Source organism: Salvia miltiorrhiza, chromosome 5 (assembly GCF_028751815.1).
Source record: "Salvia miltiorrhiza cultivar Shanhuang (shh) chromosome 5, IMPLAD_Smil_shh, whole genome shotgun sequence".
Lineage (NCBI taxonomy): Eukaryota > Viridiplantae > Streptophyta > Magnoliopsida > Lamiales > Lamiaceae > Salvia > Salvia miltiorrhiza.
The window spans coordinates 47,169,676-47,190,237 of record NC_080391.1 but is presented as its reverse complement, the minus strand read 5'-3'; the positions used below and the strand labels follow the sequence as shown (position 1 = coordinate 47,190,237).

Sequence of the window (20,562 nt, the reverse complement as noted above, 5' to 3'; positions counted from 1 at the left end):
AGAAATCGGGTTCGTGATCGGGTATTGGTTTCTGACCTTATTTGGGGTCGGGTACCTGATTTTTTTGGATAGGGTACCCGATCCTGACCCGATTCCCAGCCCTAAATTTAGGTATGAGATTTGATTCGACTGGGTCTCCCATACCTAGCACCCAGCAAGTAACATCAAACGAGAAAGGTGCACAAAGTTAAAGGAGCTTCAGCCTTCAGCTCACAAGTATTTTGAAATTTATAGTAACTGTTTTTATAAAGTGTTGTTATATCTTCTGGCAGACATGCATTTCACTAAGCAAGGAAAACTCTTAAAACAAGTTTTAAAGAAAATGGGCATTAACTTCACTGAGTGCACACCAAAGTTTTAAAATCTTTTGCAGATTGAAGGAATCGGGCATAGTGGAGGGCAAGAGGTGGTGACGGTTTAGAGCAATATAAGAAGGTCGAGAATTCCCTTGACAAAGTCTTTTTCCCCAGAACTCATTAAACAAGCTCATTTATTTTGGTTATGTCATGCGTGACAATTAAGAACATGTTTACTTGCTTAAACAAATTGAACAATTGAGTTGCTTTCGGGCACTCAATTACTTTTACAATGAACTTCCCAGACTTGACCGAAGTCTTCATACTCAGTGTCAAACCAGATTCTTTTGAGCAATCGATCCGAGTATCGGTTAATTAATTTTTGCTAATTAACCAAGTTTTTAGCAAAGTTATAAAGATTAATTATTTTCGCTAATTAACCTAGTTTAGTTAAAGCATTCACAGTCCACGTCGGCCCCTCGATAAGTCGAGTCGTCACATATAATAACAAACATGTTTATATAAATAATTCATACATAAAATTAAATATATATATATATATATAAATATATATATATATATATAATATTTTAAATTCTAATATTAAGATGGAGTATAACTAATTTTTTATTTACAAATTCATATTAAAATTGATACTCACTTCGTCCCACTCCAAATGTCTCATTTTCTATTTTGGGTTGTCCCACTCCAAATGTCTCATTTCCTTTTTTCTATTTAAACAATTTCCAACAACCCACTTTATCTACTTTATACCCACTTTATCTACTTTATGCACATTTCTTAATTTTTGTGCCCAAAATAAATGAGACATTTGGAGCGGGACGGAGGGAGTATATTTTTTCTTCTCCTTAAATTTAAAATAATTATAATAACAATCATATAATTTTTTTGAAAGAAAAAAATATGACATCTACTTATTTTTTACCAATAAACGAAAAAAAAAATGAAAAAAAATGTGATATTGGACGTTAGAGATAAATGAAAGAGAACAAAAATTAATTTTGCCACTGTAATCGAGCATAACTTCTTCCACTACAAAATTCGTTGAAAATTGTTGGGAACCTTGTGGAATGTCCTAACCCTTGTTTTGATGATACCAAAATTCATAGGACTTATATGTAATAGACTAGAATCGTTTTGAACTCAAGTGTTAGAGTTCGTTTCTAGTTTAGTTGCGGTGTCGAAGACTGAAGACTGAAGAACAAAGACTTAAGACTGAAGACTGCAGATACCAACTGAAGTATCAGTTGAAGAATCAGTTGAAGACTGATTATTTAATGCGCGCAAAGGACTGATACTAAAGTCAAGTATCAGTTGAACATTCCTCCTAGGACTGATCTTCCAACGTTCAGAGGAAGCCACGTACGCACAAGTACAGCCGCATTAAATGCAGAGATCTCAGAATATCTTATCTCTGCAGAGGTCATTCCTATCTGGTGGTTACTTTTCAGAGATGTCACATCTCCTGTCCATCAAAGAGAGCCGTTTCCACACAGACAAGGAACCTCGAAGATTGAAGCCTCAGCCCAAATTCGAATTGCTCTCCAACGGAAGAAATCTTGAGGACGATTTACGCCAACGGATCTATTCAAGAGTTCTCCTACAAATAGCGCTCGAGGATCACTTCAACCTTCACCGATTCAACGACATAAGCTGAAGCTCTGCCGAAATTGCTACTCAGCCTAAAGCTTAACCGCCCCAAAGCTTGAATCGAATAAGAGAATTCCAAAGCCAAAATCAGTCACTGCTGATTACATACATTCTCTTAGACCCTAGGCATATATCTGTTTACCCAGAAGCCAAAGGTCAAACTTGCTTCAAAGAACTTGTTATTTGTAAGTATAGTTGGCACTCGTTCAAACCTCCCCCCCATAAGAGTGTTTGAGTGGTTCGGAGTTCAGGAAGGTACTCTGAACTATGAGTGAAAAGTCTGAGCACGAGGTGTGCTTAGCAGGGAAATCCTACGCGAGGTGTGTGGGTGCTGAAGAAGGGTTTTCTTCAGTTTACGGTTGTGTGCACCAGGCAAGCACACGGGTACGGTTTGCAGTGCACCAGTAAAGCACTTGCGGAGTGGATTGTTGGTCTGATCAACCAGCCGTGGATGTAGGAAAGGGTTTTTCCGAACCACGTAAAAGTCTCTGTGTTATTTACAGTTTCAGTTTTACATTCTTACTTGTGCTTTTCTATTGATAAAACTGAACACTGACTAACAGCAAAGAGAAACCTTAATCCAATAATCTGCTCCACCGAGGCTATTACGAAACTAAGTTTAATTTTCGCTGCGTATGATATCAATCTGACTGAACTATCCTCTGATAGTAAGGAAGAGTGATATCATCTCTATCTTTGCAAACACGACTGAAGCCCTTACTTGGATCAGTTAAGTTCCAGTAACTTAACTGATAACTCATTACTGAAGAGCTTTCAGTATCAGTCGTCAACCATGTTGGTCAAAATTGATTTCAGTAAAACAAGAGTCCTTGTTTGCGTGCAAAGTTTCGTTTTGATCTCTGACTGAGATCCCTCTGATTGAGGTCAGTAGATTAAGTCAAAAATAGCCTATAGGTGTATTCTCCCCCCCCATACACCTATTCGAGACCCTCAGGACCTAACAAAAATAGCTACGGAAATTTCCGTAGCTAAAAACACTAATTTCGTAGCTAAATAGTTTTACCTACGGATCGAAGACGTAGTCCGATGGTATATCGCTCGTCGCTAAATATTAGCTATGGAAATCCGATCCCTCGCTAAGGTTAGCTACGGAAATATCCCTCGCCGGAGTGTGTCGCCGTAATCGTCGCCTAACGGTCACCAACGGATTTAGCTACGGAAAAGTCCGTAGCTGGTCCGCCACTAGACCAATCCGGCGATCAGAGTTTTTTCACCAGCTATTTGGATTTAGCTACAGAAAAATCCGTAGCTAATCCATAGCTAAGTTGCTAAAAATTTGAATTTTTTATTTTAATTTTTGTTTACCTAGTTACAACCTGTTATATACTCTATTTCAAGCAGAACTAGGAACAATTAATATTATTTCAACATCTAACACACATACTCATTATCCCAAAATAGTCAATATATATCAAAGTCATAAACCAAAATAGTTTAGAAGTCACATATCTAACAAGTATTTTAAAACCAAACAACTAGAAAATAGTAGTCATAAACCACAAAAATAGTTTAGAAATCACATCTCTAACAAGTACTTCAAAACCAAACACCTAGAGATAGTCGATATCAAAATCAAAACACATGTATGATCATGGAACATGTGATGGTGGATTTGGATGGCTAGTGACGCTACTTGATTGCCCTTGCAACTACATGATAATCTCCATTGCAACTTTGACTTGTTCCTCTAATTGAGATGTTCTTTCTCGCTCCGCTTGAAGCTACATCTCCTAGGCGAGTGGCATACTGCTCTTTGTCGATGTCGGACACAGCTGAAGTACTACTCTCTCCCGATATACCGGTCTTCAAGGTCGATGCGAGGCTATCTGTGCCCAACAATCTTTGCTTTTTATCTAAACCGCCTCCCAAGACATCTAGATAAATCTTGTTCATATCCACGGGCGTATCGGGATGAGATTGGCCCATCTCTGCAGCAATTTCTTGTACCTCCACCTAATTGATAAAAATATTGTATAAAACATATTAAAATATATATTAAAAAATAATGCCAATCATATCTCTACCATTATCTCTAATTGTTTCCAACCAACCTACAACCAACAAATTTCATAAGCTACACTTAAATGATTGAAGTCTTGCCTGCCTAAGTGTATCATCATTCAATTCAAATGGGTATCCTCCTAATAAATATGTATGCATATATATTTGCAGGCAGTCAGTAAGGTTTTCTCTCTTGACACAGATGCATATCCTCTTTAAACGGTCTTGCTAATTAAAGCAAGAGTAAGAATGCACATTTAAATAACTTACATCGATTCTTTCAGACTTCTTATCGGTGTAAGTCCCATCTTTCTTCACGTGTAAAGCTCGAAAAGAGTCATATATCACACTCGACATTGGGACTCCCTTCGCCGCAACCTGTTTATGAAGATATAAATAAACATTGATATACGTTAAATAATATAACAATGATAATAATAATAATAATAATGATATTAACTTTAGGTACTCACCAACTCTTGAGCGATAACCTCAACAGATTTTGACCCACCCTTATGTTTGACAATCCCGGTGCCCGGTCCATCAGGTTCAGATAACCTACATTGTCTTTCCTTTTCCGACTTTGCTTTGACACTTTCGGTATCCCAATATTCACAAAGGTCCTTCCATGCATCCTCGTCAATGTATCTAGGCATACCTCCTCCCTCAACTGTATCATCCCTCTTTAACTTCATGTTGTGCACGAATAAGATGAGTCATTCTTGCATTTCCTAATTAAATAGTAGTTTATAAAACAAGAAATAGGAAGGAATGAACTACATTACCTGTTATGATGTGAAGAGGAGGCAAGGCACTGAATCTGGTCAGTTAATCACCACTGCAACCGGTGAAATATCAAATATATCCCCTAAAATTTCAAGAATTGTGTGAAATATATTTAGCAAAAAAACATATAAATAAAGCCACAGATTTATTTTCATCATACCATTAGTAAATTTTGATTGCCTCATTCAATAATAACCATTCATATGCACAAGTTCTTCTATCTTCTTTGAGAAACTACTGTCTAAGATATTAAAATTTATGTTTATGATACAATTATTAGACAGCAGATTGACAAAATTTGTTTCTGCTTGAACTCGTTTCCAAGACTTCAAAAAAGGAGATGTGATTGTAAATAAAGAAGTTGAAGATGACATTAAGCTCCCACCTTATAGGTAGAGAGTTTGTTCCAACCATGAATTAGGAGCAAAAAGATCAAACCAATTCAATATCTATAATCTACTGCCAAGGGCAGGGGCAGAAAAAAGTTAATGAGACTGAAGCATGAGAGATAACAAACCAAATCCTATTAATGAATGCAAACTGTTTGCCTCATCTCAAAACTTTATGAGTTGAGACAAAATCAAACAAAAAAAATCGATATATAGAATGCCGAAGTTTTGGCTGAACTAACCGAACAGAGAACTACGACAATAAACCATAAAATTTGGCAAATCAATTCCGCAACATTCAAATCGAAATAGCCGACTGAATGATTTGGAGAATCGAATTACCTTATTGCTGGAAGCAATGGAGAAGGCAGCTGGAACAGTGGTGATTGGGGCTTGGCGAGTAGAATATGAATCTGAGCTTAGGTTTTAGCGCGTGCGCCGTGGCGGCGGATTAGGGTTGTGGAGGGGATGATGGTGAGCGAGCACGGTTGCGGCGCCTGTGAAAGAGAATGAGATGGTGAGAGATATAGAGATCGACGATACTGAATGTGATGTGAATGTCATGATCTGTACCTACCGACGACTTTGAGAGAAATGGCGGAGCAACCGTGGCGACGGCGAGGATGAACGGCGCCGGAAGAGTGAGAAACGCTAGGGTTTGCAATTAGGGGAAAATGAGAAGAAGAAAAATAGCGGCTGCAATTTAGATTTAAAATTTGGTCTTAGCTACGGATGTTGCTACAGACAATTCCGTAGCTAATAAGTCACAATATCCCGCAACGGACAGAGTCCGTAACTACGAATTAAATTTTAGCTTAGCTACGGATTCAGCTACGGTTATTCCGTAGCTAATTTTTTTTAACAATAATTAGTAATTTTTTTTACTTTAATGACGGAACACATCCGTAGCGAAAGTATTGCTACGGAAATCCGTCGTTAAATCCGTTGGTAAATTCAACAAATTATTTCCGTAGCTAATCCATTGTAATTCCGTCACAGAATAGCTACAGAATTTATTTCCGTAGCTAAATCTAGCGTTTTTTTGTAGTGTTCCTTTCAAATTCATATTTCATAAGTTTTACATTGAATTACAGATCTTCTAGTGATCTTTAGTTTAACATTTATATTGAATATTTTTTTATTATTAATCAAAGTTAACACTTTTAAATAAGAATTAAAAGAAAAAAAGAAGATAAATAAAATTTGGTGGAAAAATTGAGTGGAGAAAGAAAAATTTGACGATAAAAAACTACTCCATCCATTCCATTTGAAATGTCTCAAAAAAATGGGTACGATTCGTAAGGAGATTAAGAATAGTGGTAACCAAATAACTAATTTATTAAGGGTCAGTTTGATAGGGTATATTAGATGTGATAATTAGTATTTCTATGGTTTTTCGTGTGTTTGATAGGAATGTTTAGTAGTGGCTTTGACCCATAGAAAAGTCAAGGCCCGCACCTAATTCACTGTTCCTTTTAGATATTAGATCCCGCAGTCCCCCAAGTTGAGTTATCTTCATTTGTATAGTAACAAGTAATAATTTTCACTTTGCCAAAATTATCCCCCAACCCAACTTCAAAAACGAAAAGCATCATAAACTCTTGCGCTGGAAGAGAATTGTGTTCTTCACAACTGGGGTAAAATGGAACAGTTTCCACCCACCACAACACTAATTGTTGGTATGGAGCAATGATAATAGTCGGATTGGACATGGCGGTGGCGTGATTGTGGCGGTGGGGTATAAATTTGAGGAAGAAAGGGATGAAGGCTGCGTTTTTTTTTTTTTGTTGCAGACGGGGGGCGTAACTTTGAGGAAGAAAAGGGTGGAATAGAAGGGGGTGGGGTAGAAGGGGAGGGGGGTATCTGCACAATTTGGGTTAATCAAATTTGAAAATTTATTATAATTTTAAACCAAATTTACCCTAATTTTTATAGCAAAAAATTGTACACGCTAAGATTCAGACATTCTAAGTTAATTTTAATTTGAGAAAAAATGAAAAATAAGTAAAGAAAAAATTGAATAAATTTTAAAATTCATGCTAAATATAAAAAAGTGAGTAAAAAGTTCATGCATTTATACACCAATTATCCTATTTAAAATGATCAATTTAAGTATTTTGGAATCTAACCAATTAAATCGTCTGTTGAATTAAACGAAAAATAGAAAAAATGGAGCCTTAAAAAGCTCTTGGCAGCTCTCCACCCAATTTGCCGCCACACCCAAAACCTACAACCCGTAACTGCTCCTTTCCTCTCTAGGGTTTTGGGGGTCATATTCATCAATCATCAAAGTCATGGCTGGCCCAAAGAAGCAGCAAACTGAAGCAGGCATCATGCAAAATAGCGAAACCAAGCTCCACAAGAAGCACAAGAACAAGCAGAAGAGAAAAATTGAGGAGATTGATGCGGAAGATGTGGAAATTGAGCAAAAGTTAGAAGAGGAGATTTTGGATGCTGGGTCCACGGAAATCTCGAAAAAGAAGAAGAAGAAGAAGAAGAAGGACAAGGAGGGAGATGGTGTGAGTGAGAAGGAGGCAAGTGAGAGGAAAGTTGCAGAGACTGCAGAAGAGGAGGTGATAGAAAGTATTGGCGTCGTGGTGTCTGGGAAGAATGTCAATGAATCGAAATACAAGGCTCTGAATTCGTTTGTTGAGTCGGGGCTTCCTGAAGAGGTCTTGGAATGCTGCAAGGCGTTCGATAAGCCATCGCCGATTCAATCACATTCGTGGCCGTTTCTGCTCGATGGCCGCGATCTTATTGGAATTGCTGCCACCGGGTCCGGTATGCTTTTCATAGTTTGTTCATTGTGAACTTGTTTCATGTTTGGCTTAGCTGCGTGCAGTGTTTTGAAAGGTGTGTTTATGGTGTCAGGTAAAACGCTCGCATTTGGAATCCCTGCTATTAGGCACGTCTTGAACAAGCGAAAGAGTAATACCTCTAAGAAAGTGAACCCGCGCTGTCTTGTTCTATCACCTACAAGGGAGCTAGCTCAACAAGTATGTTCTCGATTTGTTTATTGCATGCCTATGTTGTGATATGTGCTCTAGTCTTTGTTTAACTTTACATGATTTAATTTCTTGTGTAACATTTTTCATTTGATTAAGTACGAGCATCTGCTGTTTTCACCTTGCATTGTGGATTTTACCTCGTTGTTTGAGTCATGTGTGTCTCTGTGTATTGTATTCATATGTACAAGTTACAATGACCTCCTTGAAGAAACAAAAGTGTAGTGTAAAAAGCATGCCACCCTGTCTCAGAAAGGGAAGGTGGAAACTCTGCTCTTGAAGTTTTGAACAAATAGTTCTGTCAAGTTAGAGTGTGGATTTGCTTGTTTTATTTGATTATTATTATAATCGTCTTAGGGCGTGTTCTCTTTGATGGATAAATTTATCATGGGAAAAGGAAGGATAACAACAATTTAGGCCTTTAAATGTCTCCTTTCTTTTCCCTCATTTTCTACAATAGAAAAGTTCACTATTTTTCATTCCTTCTCTTCACTTCAAGGAGGGATAATATATCACACCAAAAATGAAGTGATAATATTATCTCTCCTTGAAGTGAAAAGAATGAATGAAAATTGGTGAATTTCTCTTTTGTAGAAAATGAGGGAAAAGAAAGGAAATATTTAAAGGCATAAATTTTTGTCATTCCTCCTTTTCCCATGATAAATTTGTCCATCAAAGAGAACACACCCTAAAGAGCATATGGGAAAATGATTTGGTTTTAGAGCTGAATGCACATATAGCGATTAATGTTCAGAGGAGTAGTGTTCTCTTAAAGTTTGTATTCAACTATGTAATCAAACTTAATTGATATGGAGTAATCTATCTAGATGATGGACTATATGTATATGCTTCTAGGATCTTATTTGTCACCAGTTGCATTTTCATTTCCAAAAGAACCCATATTTAGAATCTTACATGCCACATAAAGTTGTATGAATGATACTGATGATCATGACTCATATATGTGGTTAGATTTCAGATGTTTTATGTGATGCTGGAAAGCCTAGTGGAGTGAAGTCAGTTTGCATATATGGAGGAACTTCCAAAGGACCCCAGATATCTTCTCTGAAAGCTGGTGTTGTAAGTTCTCATAATCCCAATCTCCGAGTAAATATGAACTTGGATTCTATTGTGAGTCTTATGGTAATATGTGGATGGAGAAAAAGACAGCCATTGCATTGTTATAAGATCAGCTAAATTTTATTGGTTTTATTTATTTCCTAACTTGTATCACGCCATCCACTCTTTATCTTTTATTCATTGTATTACAATTAAAAATACTGCATCTGTACACTGGTACAAATATCACGAAAACCTTTGGAATAGATTCACATTATAGTGTTATCGCAATAAAGTCTTGTTACCTTCTTCTGTAAATTGAATTGTTTTTACTTTTTAGTTCTTATAATTTATAGATTCTACAAAGTATGGGGTTATATCATAATGTTTGTTCAAGTATGTAATTGACACCTCAAGCCTCCCTTTTCATATGGTTTTATGCAGGACATTGTTATCGGGACACCTGGCCGTTTGAAAGACTTGATTGAAATGGGAGTGTGCCGCCTGAATGAGGTTTCTTTTGTGGTGAGTGGATATTCTCTTGATTCTGTTTGGTAAGCAATTACTGATTTTCTTAGATGAGCTATTTGTCATTCTCTTTCATTTGTAGGGTTTTGCATTGTTGAGTTGTTTGTTTTAGATGAGCCGGTCTTTGTTGAAGCAGAAGTCATCTAGCTTATAGAATTCAGCAATTGTTGGTGGATTAGAACTCTTGGACTGGTGCATGTGATTAGTTAAAGAATATGTGATGTTTCATGGAAATGCTTCTTATGGTGCCACCTCTTGAGTAAGGCTGTATGATGAGAATGTAATGTGGGCTCTATATGTAGTTTTATGGACTAATGACTCATTTGCCTGATATTTGATATGAATGCAGATATTTGTGCCATGTGCATTCTTGTATTATGCAACTGATTGACATTAATTGATGATACACTGTTTATGACTATGTATAGGTTCTAGATGAAGCTGACCGGATGCTTGACATGGGATTTGAACCTGAGGTTCGCTCGATTTTAAGTCAAACATGCTCTGGTATGATGTGGACCTTTGTTGGTATTTGAGTTTAAGCACGTTCATCTATTCTTTTGTACTTTCACCTAAATAAGAACTTGGAATGGAAGTGTTAGCCTTCATCTACATTAGTTTGTTCTTTGTTATCTATTCAAAAGACAGCTGCTGCATCTTGCATGATAATTTCTCTTTAGAAATCCAGTATCTCCATTTTCCCTACTTCTGAGTTATGGTTTTGATGCATCTGTTGATGTTCACGATGTGTATGTAATGCCAATTGACATGATGTTCAGTTCGCCAGATGGTAATGTTTAGTGCAACATGGCCTCCACCTGTGCATCAATTAGCTCAGGAATTCATGGACCCAAACCCAGTTAAGGTGTGGATTATATATGAGAATTTCCTCTACTACCTACCCCACCTTTATTTCTTTTTATGTGAAATGAAACTAAATATCTATCAGGTGGTGGTGGGTTCGGAAGATTTAGCTGCCAATCATGATGTCATGCAAATAGTGGAGGTATTGTTAGTAGTTGATATTAATGATGAAATACCTTGAAGTGGTATTTTCGAATATTAGTGATATTTAATTGTGTCAGTAATCTAGTACTAAAGTGTTCATTTTCTCTTTCATCATAGGTGTTGGATGAGCGAGCACGTGACGAGCGCCTGCAGACTTTGCTAGAGAAATATCACAAATCTAGAAAGTATGTGTTCCTTGTGCAAGTTATGCACTCAGGTTTTGAATGTCACATAGTTTTGGCATAAAATGAAATTTATGATTCCCATAGTGAACATATTAGGCAAAAAAGCAGTTCAGCTCTTTTGTAAAGTGCTAACTTTACTGACTGCTTGGTTTTATATAGTAAAATTAAGGCCAAATACCATATTATAACATGCCCTTTAGGAACATTTTAAAAAATGTCCCGATCTATACAACATAACAATTTAGTACTTTGCCTTTTTGACTTATTACAAATCTAACATTGGATCAAATTCCAGTACCTGGAAAATGGTGTATGAGTGCCAGATATGCAGTGTGAGCATGCAAAGGGATATATAGATAACCTATGGCATTACATTATATATACTAGGAATATGATCCAATGGTCAGAAATTTGATTCGATGTTAGGTTTGTAATAAGTCAAGTAGGTAAGGTACTAAATTGTTGATTTGAAAATGGTCCCAAAACTCAAGTTAAAATATGGTATTTACCCATATAATAATGAAATTTGACCTCAAGGATTTACATCTACTTCTCTTTGGAATGCTTCATCAACTGTTTCTTACAAATCTGTTGACAGTTTGAGTTCCATGAATCTTTAGGAGATCGTAGTTTACACAAGAATCTTCGTTTTTTTTTTTTTTTTTAAAAATTGCCCATGCTGCTTCTGATTCTGGGAGCATAGTTTACATTATTATATAATTCAGAGGATCATTTTTGTCTTTAACAGTTCCAACCTTTTTCTGGGACCTCTATTGCTCTTAATAGTTGGCATAGTTCAACACGACTTTGCAGCTTTGAAATTATTCCTTTTTTCAGAATGTTTTCTGTTTCTTAATTCCTTATCTGTTGGAATTATACTCTTTTTCAGAAACAGAGTATTGGTTTTTGTTTTATACAAGAAAGAAGCATCTCGGGTGGAGAGTATGCTTAACAGAAGGTAATTTCTCAATATGATCTCTATGGCAAGTGAGATACGCTATTTTGAACTTTTGCTACCACATTTCTAGTTATTAGTTTATCATTGTTGTTTACTTTGTCATTCCTAGGGGTTGGAAAGCTGTTTCTATTAGTGGGGACAAAGCGCAGACTGCAAGAACACAAGCCTTGTCGCAGTTTAAGGAGGGAACTTGTCCTCTATTGGTAGGCTCGTAGTCTTTTTGTCATTTTAAAATATGCCACACTTACCAGGCTCATATAGACTCCATGCATTTGAACCTCTTTTCTTGTGCCAATTTTTAGTTCTCTTTTAGTTGCTACACACTATGATTGCCTGCATTCCCCGGAAAAAAGTAGTTGATGTTGCATTTACTGCTGTTATAGGCACCCCATTGATACTCTAGATTTAAACTAATGTGTAGATATATAAGTATTGCATTAAGCAAATGACTGGCAACTTCTGCAGTTACTTATTTTATTTGTATAAAATGTTGCTGCAGATTGCAACTGATGTTGCTGCTCGAGGATTGGATATTCCTGATGTTGAAGTCGTTATCAATTATAGTTTTCCGCTCACGACGGAGGATTATGTGCACAGAATTGGTCGAACTGGAAGAGCTGGTAAGAAGGGAGTGGCTCATACATTCTTTACAAAGGAAAATAAGGTATGCTTCAATTTTAGCGGTCAATATTAACCAGTCTACACTCATTCAGTTGTTAACTTGTAATATATGATAGCTAACTAATAAATGTGATGGTACCAGGGGCTTTCTGGGGAGCTGGTAAATGTTCTCAGGGAAGCCAAGCAAGTTGTACCTGAAGATCTACTGAAATTCGGGACTCATGTCAAGAAAAAGGTTAGACATACCTTTTTGATGTATAATATGTTCTTAAGAGTTTGAGATTGGTTTGTATGTACATTTGGCATGCCATTTTATAAGTAACCTTACCATCATCCTTTGATTGTGGTAACATGATAGCATTTTCTCAGTTGGGAACTAATGTCCATTAGAATTAGTTGGTTTTTTAATCTTTATTCCGGGTAACGTTACATCTATGATTTTCAGAAAAGAAGGGTCCTAATTAACTCTTAATGTCTCTCTTCTTCTTCTAAAAATCTGTAGTTAAAACTTATAAAGTTGAATTTTTAATTTTTGTATCTAGAACTATTTAGAAAATGTAAACCGATGTGTGTGTTTTAGGTGGAGGTGATGACTTTTTCTATTGCAATTTTTCACATAACATTGACTTGAGACTTTTTTGCTATTAAGATGTTTTTTGATTATTAAAAAAATGCTAAGCCAGTCGAGGAGGCCTAGCCCAAGCGGCAAAGCTGAGGCACCAAAGACTCTCTCTTCTAAGAGGTCATTGGATTTGGTTCAAGTCCCACTGGTGGCATGTGGGTTGTATTTTGGTTGGATATTGGGTTTGTTTGGGTATTTGATCTAGTTTGTAATAGCATGATTGCTATTTGATTAATTCATTGATGCAATGTACAATTTCATGACATATTATGTATCAGTATCTTAAAAAAGAAAAGAAAATGTTAAGCCAAATTTGTAATAGCATGATTGTTATTTGATTAATTCATTGATGTAAGATACAATTTCATGAGATATTATGTATCTTGTATCTCAAAAAAAGAAAAGAAAATGCTAAGCCAAATCACTTTTCCAAGGGATGCAGTTTGACAGTATCTGTTATATAATCCTACATAATTATGTATCAAAACTACAGGAAGTAACATATGTGAAAAACCTTTGAGAACTCATATCTGTGTCATCTGCCAACAGGTGTCAAATTGAGACCTATTTTGAAGTTGGATTATGACTTTGCTGAATAATATCATGGAATATAATCTGTGCAGGAATCAAAGCTATATGGTGCCCATTTTAGAGAAATTGATGCCAATGCTCCCAAAGCTACCAAGATAACCTTCGATGATTCTGATGAGGATTGATTTCAAGAATTTTCAGGGAAGCAATTCTGGAATTTACTCTATTTTGTTCTTCCAACTTAAATCTTATGATATTGACATATTGTTGCTTTTGTGATAGTATATCTAGTAAAGACAGATATTTTTTTTTTTTCATTTTTTTTGTTACTAGTGGTGGTTTTCAATTTTTCATCATATAAATGTATAAACAGTTCTTATTTAATCAAGAGTTGGAGGATAGTAAAATTCTGTTTCTGAAGTCTGATGATTTGTATTTTATGTACTAATATTTGGCTGTTTTTCAGCATCTGTGTTTATGATCTGGTACTCTGCTGTAAGCGTATCACTTGGATTCCTCTAGTCTATACAAATCACATTTTATTTTATTATGAATGTCACAAATTCAAGGATTGTGTGGATACTTTACATTTTATGCGTGTTAAAACGTGTTTGTTTTAAACCTCGCTAGTTGATTTTTGTGTGAATATTCACATTTGTAAATGATTGGTTGAAAATCGAAATATGTTAATGGATATATGAATGAAAATTCAAAAATATCATACCTTTCACTCTTCATTATGCTGAAAGAATGAAGAATTATTTCATTTATGATTTTTGCACTTTATAATCTTATAGAAAAAGTATTTACATCTATAGATTGTTGCACTTTATAATCTGAAGTATATGTTCACAATTTTTGCTTAAACTCGATGGTTTTGTAGTTGTACTTTTACATAAAGTTTATTCTAGATTCCGGAATTATACAGATGGGCAATGGTAATTAATTAATGTTTTAATATTACAGCATATCAAAAAGGCTTTTTTGGGGGGTTATTTTAATTACATGTTTTATGAGTTGGATATTTAAAAGTAAATCTTTATGCATATACATGTCTCTTCGTTATAATGAATGTGATCTGAATTTCACAACTATTATCAATGTGATCTCAATTCCAAACTATTATCAATGTATATCTTTGACGTAACTCAAGGTTTAGGCATTTCAGAACTAAGGAAATTTCATTAATTATTGATTTCTTGAGATATTGATTCGGAGATTAGATAATTACTCAAATAATTTCAACTGCATCAGTACGGCAAATTTTCCATTAAGACATGCAAAATTATGTAGTATTCGATGAAGTATAGTACTAGTAAATTTGACATACTAATACAGTTGAAGATTTGCTAGAGCTAAATTTGACCATTGTATTTTTATTTTCTTAAACCATTGCATTTTTTTTAAAAGCGTTCTATCATTACACTTCAAAAGTTAATCTTCCCACATTTTGATAAACCTTTTAATAACGATGATGACACATGCTAAAGAAAAACTCTTAAACCTTTTCACCCAATTGTGTTCGAAATAATTTTTCATCCACGTACTTTTTACGTTAGAGAAAACTGATGTTACAGTTGAACAACTATTGAGATAGACAGCTATTATATAGTATTTTTTCTTTCATCATTTATAATTGAGGGAATTTGAATAATATATGTATCGTTACTTGAGAAGTGCATTTGGCAAATCGGACTCATGTTCAATAAGTTCTAACTTAAATAAATTTTGTTAAATTTCCCGAAGTTGTAAAGTCAAACACTTGCAACTTGGGAAGTCGCTATTCGCAGGTCAATAACAATAGGTAAAAATAAGTGTCCTTATCAAAAGTCGTCTTCACTTCTAACCTAATTTGCATTCTTAAATTATTCATTGTCAACATCACATGCAACTGATTTCTTTATTTATTACAACATTCATGGTTTTATCGTAAATAAATATGAAATCGTGGTCGTAATTTGAATCCAATTATTCTTTTAATTTGGAAAAAAAATCTTATTTTAAATCGTTTTATTAAAAAATGGATCATATTCAATGAAATATTTATAAAGTATTACTCCCTCCGGCCTCCGTCCACGAAATAAGTTTCCACTTGCTTCTAAATTTTTGTCCACAAAATAAGTTCACATTCTTCTTTTTGGACATATGTACCCTTTTTTACTTTTAAAATTACTACACTTTACCTATTGGGCCCACCTTATTCCACCATTACTTATGTAATTAGTCTCCCATAAACTAATTATTATTATTATTATTATTATTATTATTATTATTATTATTATTATTATTATTATTATTGTTGTTGTTGTTGTTGTTGTTGTTGTTATTATTATTATTATTGTTAGTGTTATTGTTAGTATATAAAAAGTGCATTCCCTAGAGAGGAAAATAATGGAAATATTTTTTAAGCTGATAAACCATAAAGGCTTTCTCTCTCCTCTCCTTCATCAAGAGTGAGGATTCTTGTGTACGTGTGTTGGCTAAGCGGTAAGGGGTTAATGCCTAAGGCCAAAGGTCTTGGGTTCAAGTCCCCTGTGGTGCGGCCATTTAATTTCTTTATCTAATATTGTAAATTTATCAAAAAAAAAAAAGAGTGATGATTCTTGTGTGCGTGTGTTGGCTAAGCATTAAGAGGTTAATGCCTAAGAGCATCAACAACCGTGCACCTATTGCACCCAATATATTTAGTTATCCTTTTTTTTTTTGCTTGAAAAGGGGCGCGTGTTGCCACCCCCTTGCACGGGTGCGGCAACGGTGGCGGGTGCGATAGGCCGAGTTTGATCCCGCCGTTGTTGATGCTCTAAGGTCAAAGGTCTTAGGTTCAAGTTGGCTAAGCAGTAAGGGATTAATGCCTAAGGTCAAAGGTCTTAGGTTCAAGTCCTCTGTGGTGCGGTCATTTAATTTCTTTGTCTAATATTATAAATTTATATAAAAAAAAAAAGATTGAGGATTCAAGGAAATATGTTCGACATTAATTATATGAAACTCAGAATAACTTTTTCTCTTTAAAGGACGAAACTCAGAATATTTAAACAATATAAAAAATGTGTCTTTCTTCTCCACCATGAACGCTTTTGAGGTTTTGAGTGGAGCAAAATTATAATCAAGATAAGTTGGGAGGAAATCTAGTACTAGCATAAATCAAGTGGCCCAATTTCCCCTTTTAATTGTAATATCCTTTCCCCAATGATGATTCTCTCAAAACCGGCCATTTTGTTCCTACCCTGTGTTTTCTTCGTGTCTATCTTCATCAACACTAATAATATAAGTAGATATCCAAACTTCATAAACAATTACGATAATTCTGCGCCACCTATTAAACTTATTATTCAATTTACATAATTTATTTGCTGTGTAGAATTCAAGTATGTCGATCGTCATGTAGCGTGGAGGAGACAGATGGAATCCCAGCAGAAAACCCAAACTACAAGCCAAGATTTAAGCTTTTCATATTCCCCACATATAAGTCAGCTCGCTTTCTCTCTCTGAGTTCTTAGAGGGAGAAACTGGAATATTTCGTTTTGAACTTTGGCTGACGGATTGAGATCTCAAACTCTTTTTTGTGAGCTGAAAAATGGTGGGGATTTTCTCAAGATTTTCTGGCAGGGGTAGCCATCGCCGCACTCAAAGTGCTCTTGTGAGCTCTCTCTCTCCTCTCTCTTCTGGTTATTTTATCTTAAAGTTTGTTTTTTTCGCTACCTAGTTTGTTATGTAATTTGATTATGTTAGTGTTTTTTTCAGTTGTTTGAGCAAGTTTCTCCTAGTTGAATCAAGAATGAGTTTGGGACTTTTGAATTTCTAGTGGGATTTTCATGATTCTTGCTCCCTTTAAAACTATAGTCAATTAGATCATCATTTTGATTCAAATCATACCAATCTTTAAGAGAAAAATGATAGTTTCCCCCTAATTTAAGTAAAGAGCCCTTATTGAACTACTTTCTTGGATGATTTCTCTATCTGTTTGGACTGAATTATTACATTTTTTATTATGGTCAAGGATTTGCTAGAATTGGATTCTTTTCCTCTCTTCATGCTCTCCTTTTGTAAGATCACTTCTTTCAGCTGTCTGTTTGCTATTGATATTGAACTACTGATTGTCCAATCATTCTGTCAACGGTTTCTACTCATTGATTACATATATTGTAATGATCTCTTGTTTGTGTATAGTCAACTGGCTGGCCCTTTATTCACCATTCCAGGATATAGTCATTTTCCTTTTCTGAACTTCGATTTAGGCGTTTGCGTTTTATTGCTTATGGTGAGTTTTTTTCTTGATGCACAGGATGAAATGGGAGTATTGCCTTCTAGCTCAGATGCTACAACCAGTGCTATTTTGTCGACAGCTACGTCTGCTGTCCCTCATGGGATTGAACTAGCGTTTGAGTTTAAACCCGTTGAACATCCAAGTGAGCCTCTTGACAGTGATCAACCTATCCTGTGTCCACAACCCGAGCCTTCAATTCTTAATGTAAGTTTGATATCTAACATGACAAGTAAAACATAGCATCTCATTTTTCAATTGCAGGAAAGCTTCTTGAATGATTTGCTGAGCCTCGCAGGAGGATGCTAGCTTGCACGCCTTTTTTATATGATATATGAAAATAAATTTACTTGCTTAAAGTATTATATTTATATAGACTCATTTGAAATACTATCTTGAGGTATATGAGCATGACCAAGTTTTTTAATATGATAGTGTATCTCTTGTAATTATTGTCAAACTTTCGGATATGAATATTTTGAAACTACGTTAATTTCCCCATATTACCAGACCTTTAGCTTGAGTTGTGAATGAGCTTGGCTTATTGTTTCTGGTCACAATTGTCTTTGATTTTTTTATTGAAAGAAGAGCAGTTACGATTGTCTTTTACTTGGTGTATGATGAATACTCCTTTTGAAGGGGAAAGCTAAGGTCGTTTCTCAGATGACAGCACCAATTATTTCCTTGCTTGAGATAGGAACGTGTAGTACGAGATCAATCTTCATTTGGATCATGATCCTATGGATTTATTCATAGTGAAATTGATGATTTTGGCAATCAGAAAATTGACTACTGTTTTCATACCTTAGCATTCTTTTACTCACCACTTATCAAGTCATGATACATATGGCTGATATTCATAGGTGTCGCGTATTTTCCATTCTCAACTAGGAATCGAGGTTTTCTAAGTAGTCAAGTATTTTTCTTGTTGCTGGCAATGTTCTTTGAAGCCTAGAGAGTTTCAAAATCATTAGGCATTTTCACTCATTTCCCCCTGCATCTCTTCTTGTTGTATGAAGCTTTTTCTCCATCTCTATCCCGTGCGAAGCCATACACGCCCTCCAATGATCTTTTCCATCACCACATGGCAACCTTAAACACGAGTTCTTATCATGTTGTTTAATACTCCTCTAGTTTTTGTTTATTTCCTGCAACTGTGTTTGGTTTTGTTTGTTTCATGGTTGGTTAAACTCTTGGAAGAATCCACAAGTTGCCATCTAGAATTCTGCTTTTAGCTGTGAGAATCATTGATTCAAAAAATTATGATACATAATCAAGAAAGATCTGATGTATGTTTCTGTGATGATCAGGATGGAAGAATCTGGAAAGAAAGAGCGTCGTCAGGCTCGGGCGTATCCCGGAGGGCGGAGACGCCGGTTTTGCAGGAACAGATCTCCATTGAACCCGAGATTCCGAGAACGAAACCTCGGCCTCCTCGACGCATTCTGCCCTCGATGAGTGCCCCGGAACACAACATTCTCAAACTGCTCGAAGAGTGTAATGCATCTGGAATAAGCTTCAATACCTGATCACCACTAAGACTTCTTGTTGGCTCTCTTTTTCTCTCTGTTTTTTTGAAAGCCCTCACCTTGTTGTTCTACCTTCTCAAACCTCATAATAGATAATATTGCTACTGGTTTGATAGATTCATTAGATGGTAAATTTGGACAGTGTGCTTGTGTAACTCTGTATTTGGCTCCCTTATTTTTGCTTTTTAAGCACTTCAGAATTTTGAGTACTATTTGATAAACCATGATGAGTTCGTCGTTTCCAAAAAAACCCAAAAAAAATTATGATGAATTCATTACAAAACCTTTAGAGGTCGTTAAGAGGTTAAGAGGATGTTTGGCTGAGCTTATAAGTTCTTCAAAACAGCTTTTAAGCTCATTCAAAGTGTTCGGCAAAATAAGTATTAAAATAACTTATAAGTTTCAAAAATAAACTTCAAGAGTTTATAATTTTTTTAAAAAATAAGTCCTTCTACCTTACTTATTTTTTTATAATTTTATATGTAACAATCATTTTTCAAATGTTTTTCAATTATTATTTTTATCATTAATCATTCAAGTTCATTTTTTTTCGATTTTCTCTCTCTAAAAACATATTTTCTCTCTCTAACAAAAAAATTCTCTATAACTTATAATCTCAATAATCTAAGCACTTTGATAACTTATAAGTTCTTAAAAAATTATAATTTATAAGTTTTGAAATATCTTATAAGCTGTTGGAGCTCGTAAACTCTTTAAAATAAGCTGAGCGAAACACACTCTTAAATCTACGTTGACCATTGTGCTTATTTTGTTTGCCCACTTAAAAATTTAAACAAAAAAAAAAACATCTAGATTTGACCATTGGAAATTCAATTTTAATTATATTTCGTATATTATTGCTATAATACGTATAAACATAAAATATATGCGACGGCGAGATAGCTTGGAAGGTCGGAAATATAAACGACTGTATTAGTTTATTTCATACCTTTCTCTACTAAGCGCGGAGAAATTAAAATACTAATTGAGTAACAATGATCCTCAATAATAAAACTGTAAATCATAAACACATAAATCAGGGATTTAATTAACATATACAATTAGCGATCAAACAGCTACAAGAAGAGAGC

General features: G+C 35.1%; 3 protein-coding genes across 4 annotated transcripts; 2 read left to right on the top strand and 1 right to left on the bottom strand.

The window, feature by feature from the left end:
* Positions 1-3,553: 3,553 nt before the first annotated feature.
* LOC131024605 (uncharacterized) lies at positions 3,554-4,366 on the bottom strand. Its single transcript, XM_057954115.1, has 2 exons — positions 4,260-4,366; positions 3,554-3,941 (listed from the first exon to the last, which is right to left on the bottom strand). Exons 1-2 carry the CDS (start codon positions 4,344-4,346, stop codon positions 3,618-3,620), a joined length of 411 nt encoding a protein of 136 aa, XP_057810098.1. The 5' UTR covers positions 4,347-4,366; the 3' UTR covers positions 3,554-3,617.
* A 2,937-nt stretch (positions 4,367-7,303) lies between these two features.
* LOC131024604 (DEAD-box ATP-dependent RNA helicase 5) lies at positions 7,304-14,101 on the top strand. The gene is made up of 13 exons (XM_057954114.1): positions 7,304-7,945; positions 8,036-8,160; positions 9,142-9,249; positions 9,673-9,753; positions 10,185-10,263; positions 10,536-10,621; positions 10,706-10,762; positions 10,882-10,949; positions 11,839-11,907; positions 12,017-12,110; positions 12,407-12,571; positions 12,671-12,763; positions 13,774-14,101. The coding sequence occupies exons 1-13, from the start codon at positions 7,459-7,461 to the stop codon at positions 13,864-13,866; spliced, it is 1,605 nt and encodes a 534-aa protein (XP_057810097.1). The 5' UTR covers positions 7,304-7,458; the 3' UTR covers positions 13,867-14,101.
* A 2,566-nt stretch (positions 14,102-16,667) lies between these two features.
* Positions 16,668-19,692, top strand: LOC131024603 (uncharacterized). 2 transcript variants are annotated; one of them, XM_057954111.1, is made up of 4 exons: positions 16,668-16,949; positions 17,040-17,318; positions 17,964-18,149; positions 19,253-19,692. In XM_057954111.1, the coding sequence occupies exons 2-4, from the start codon at positions 17,256-17,258 to the stop codon at positions 19,469-19,471; spliced, it is 468 nt and encodes a 155-aa protein (XP_057810094.1). In that variant the 5' UTR covers positions 16,668-16,949; positions 17,040-17,255; the 3' UTR covers positions 19,472-19,692. The 2 variants fall into 2 exon arrangements, with proteins under 2 accessions (XP_057810094.1, XP_057810095.1); XM_057954112.1 differs by having other exon boundaries at positions 16,675-16,850.
* The last annotated feature ends 870 nt before the right edge of the window (positions 19,693-20,562 follow it).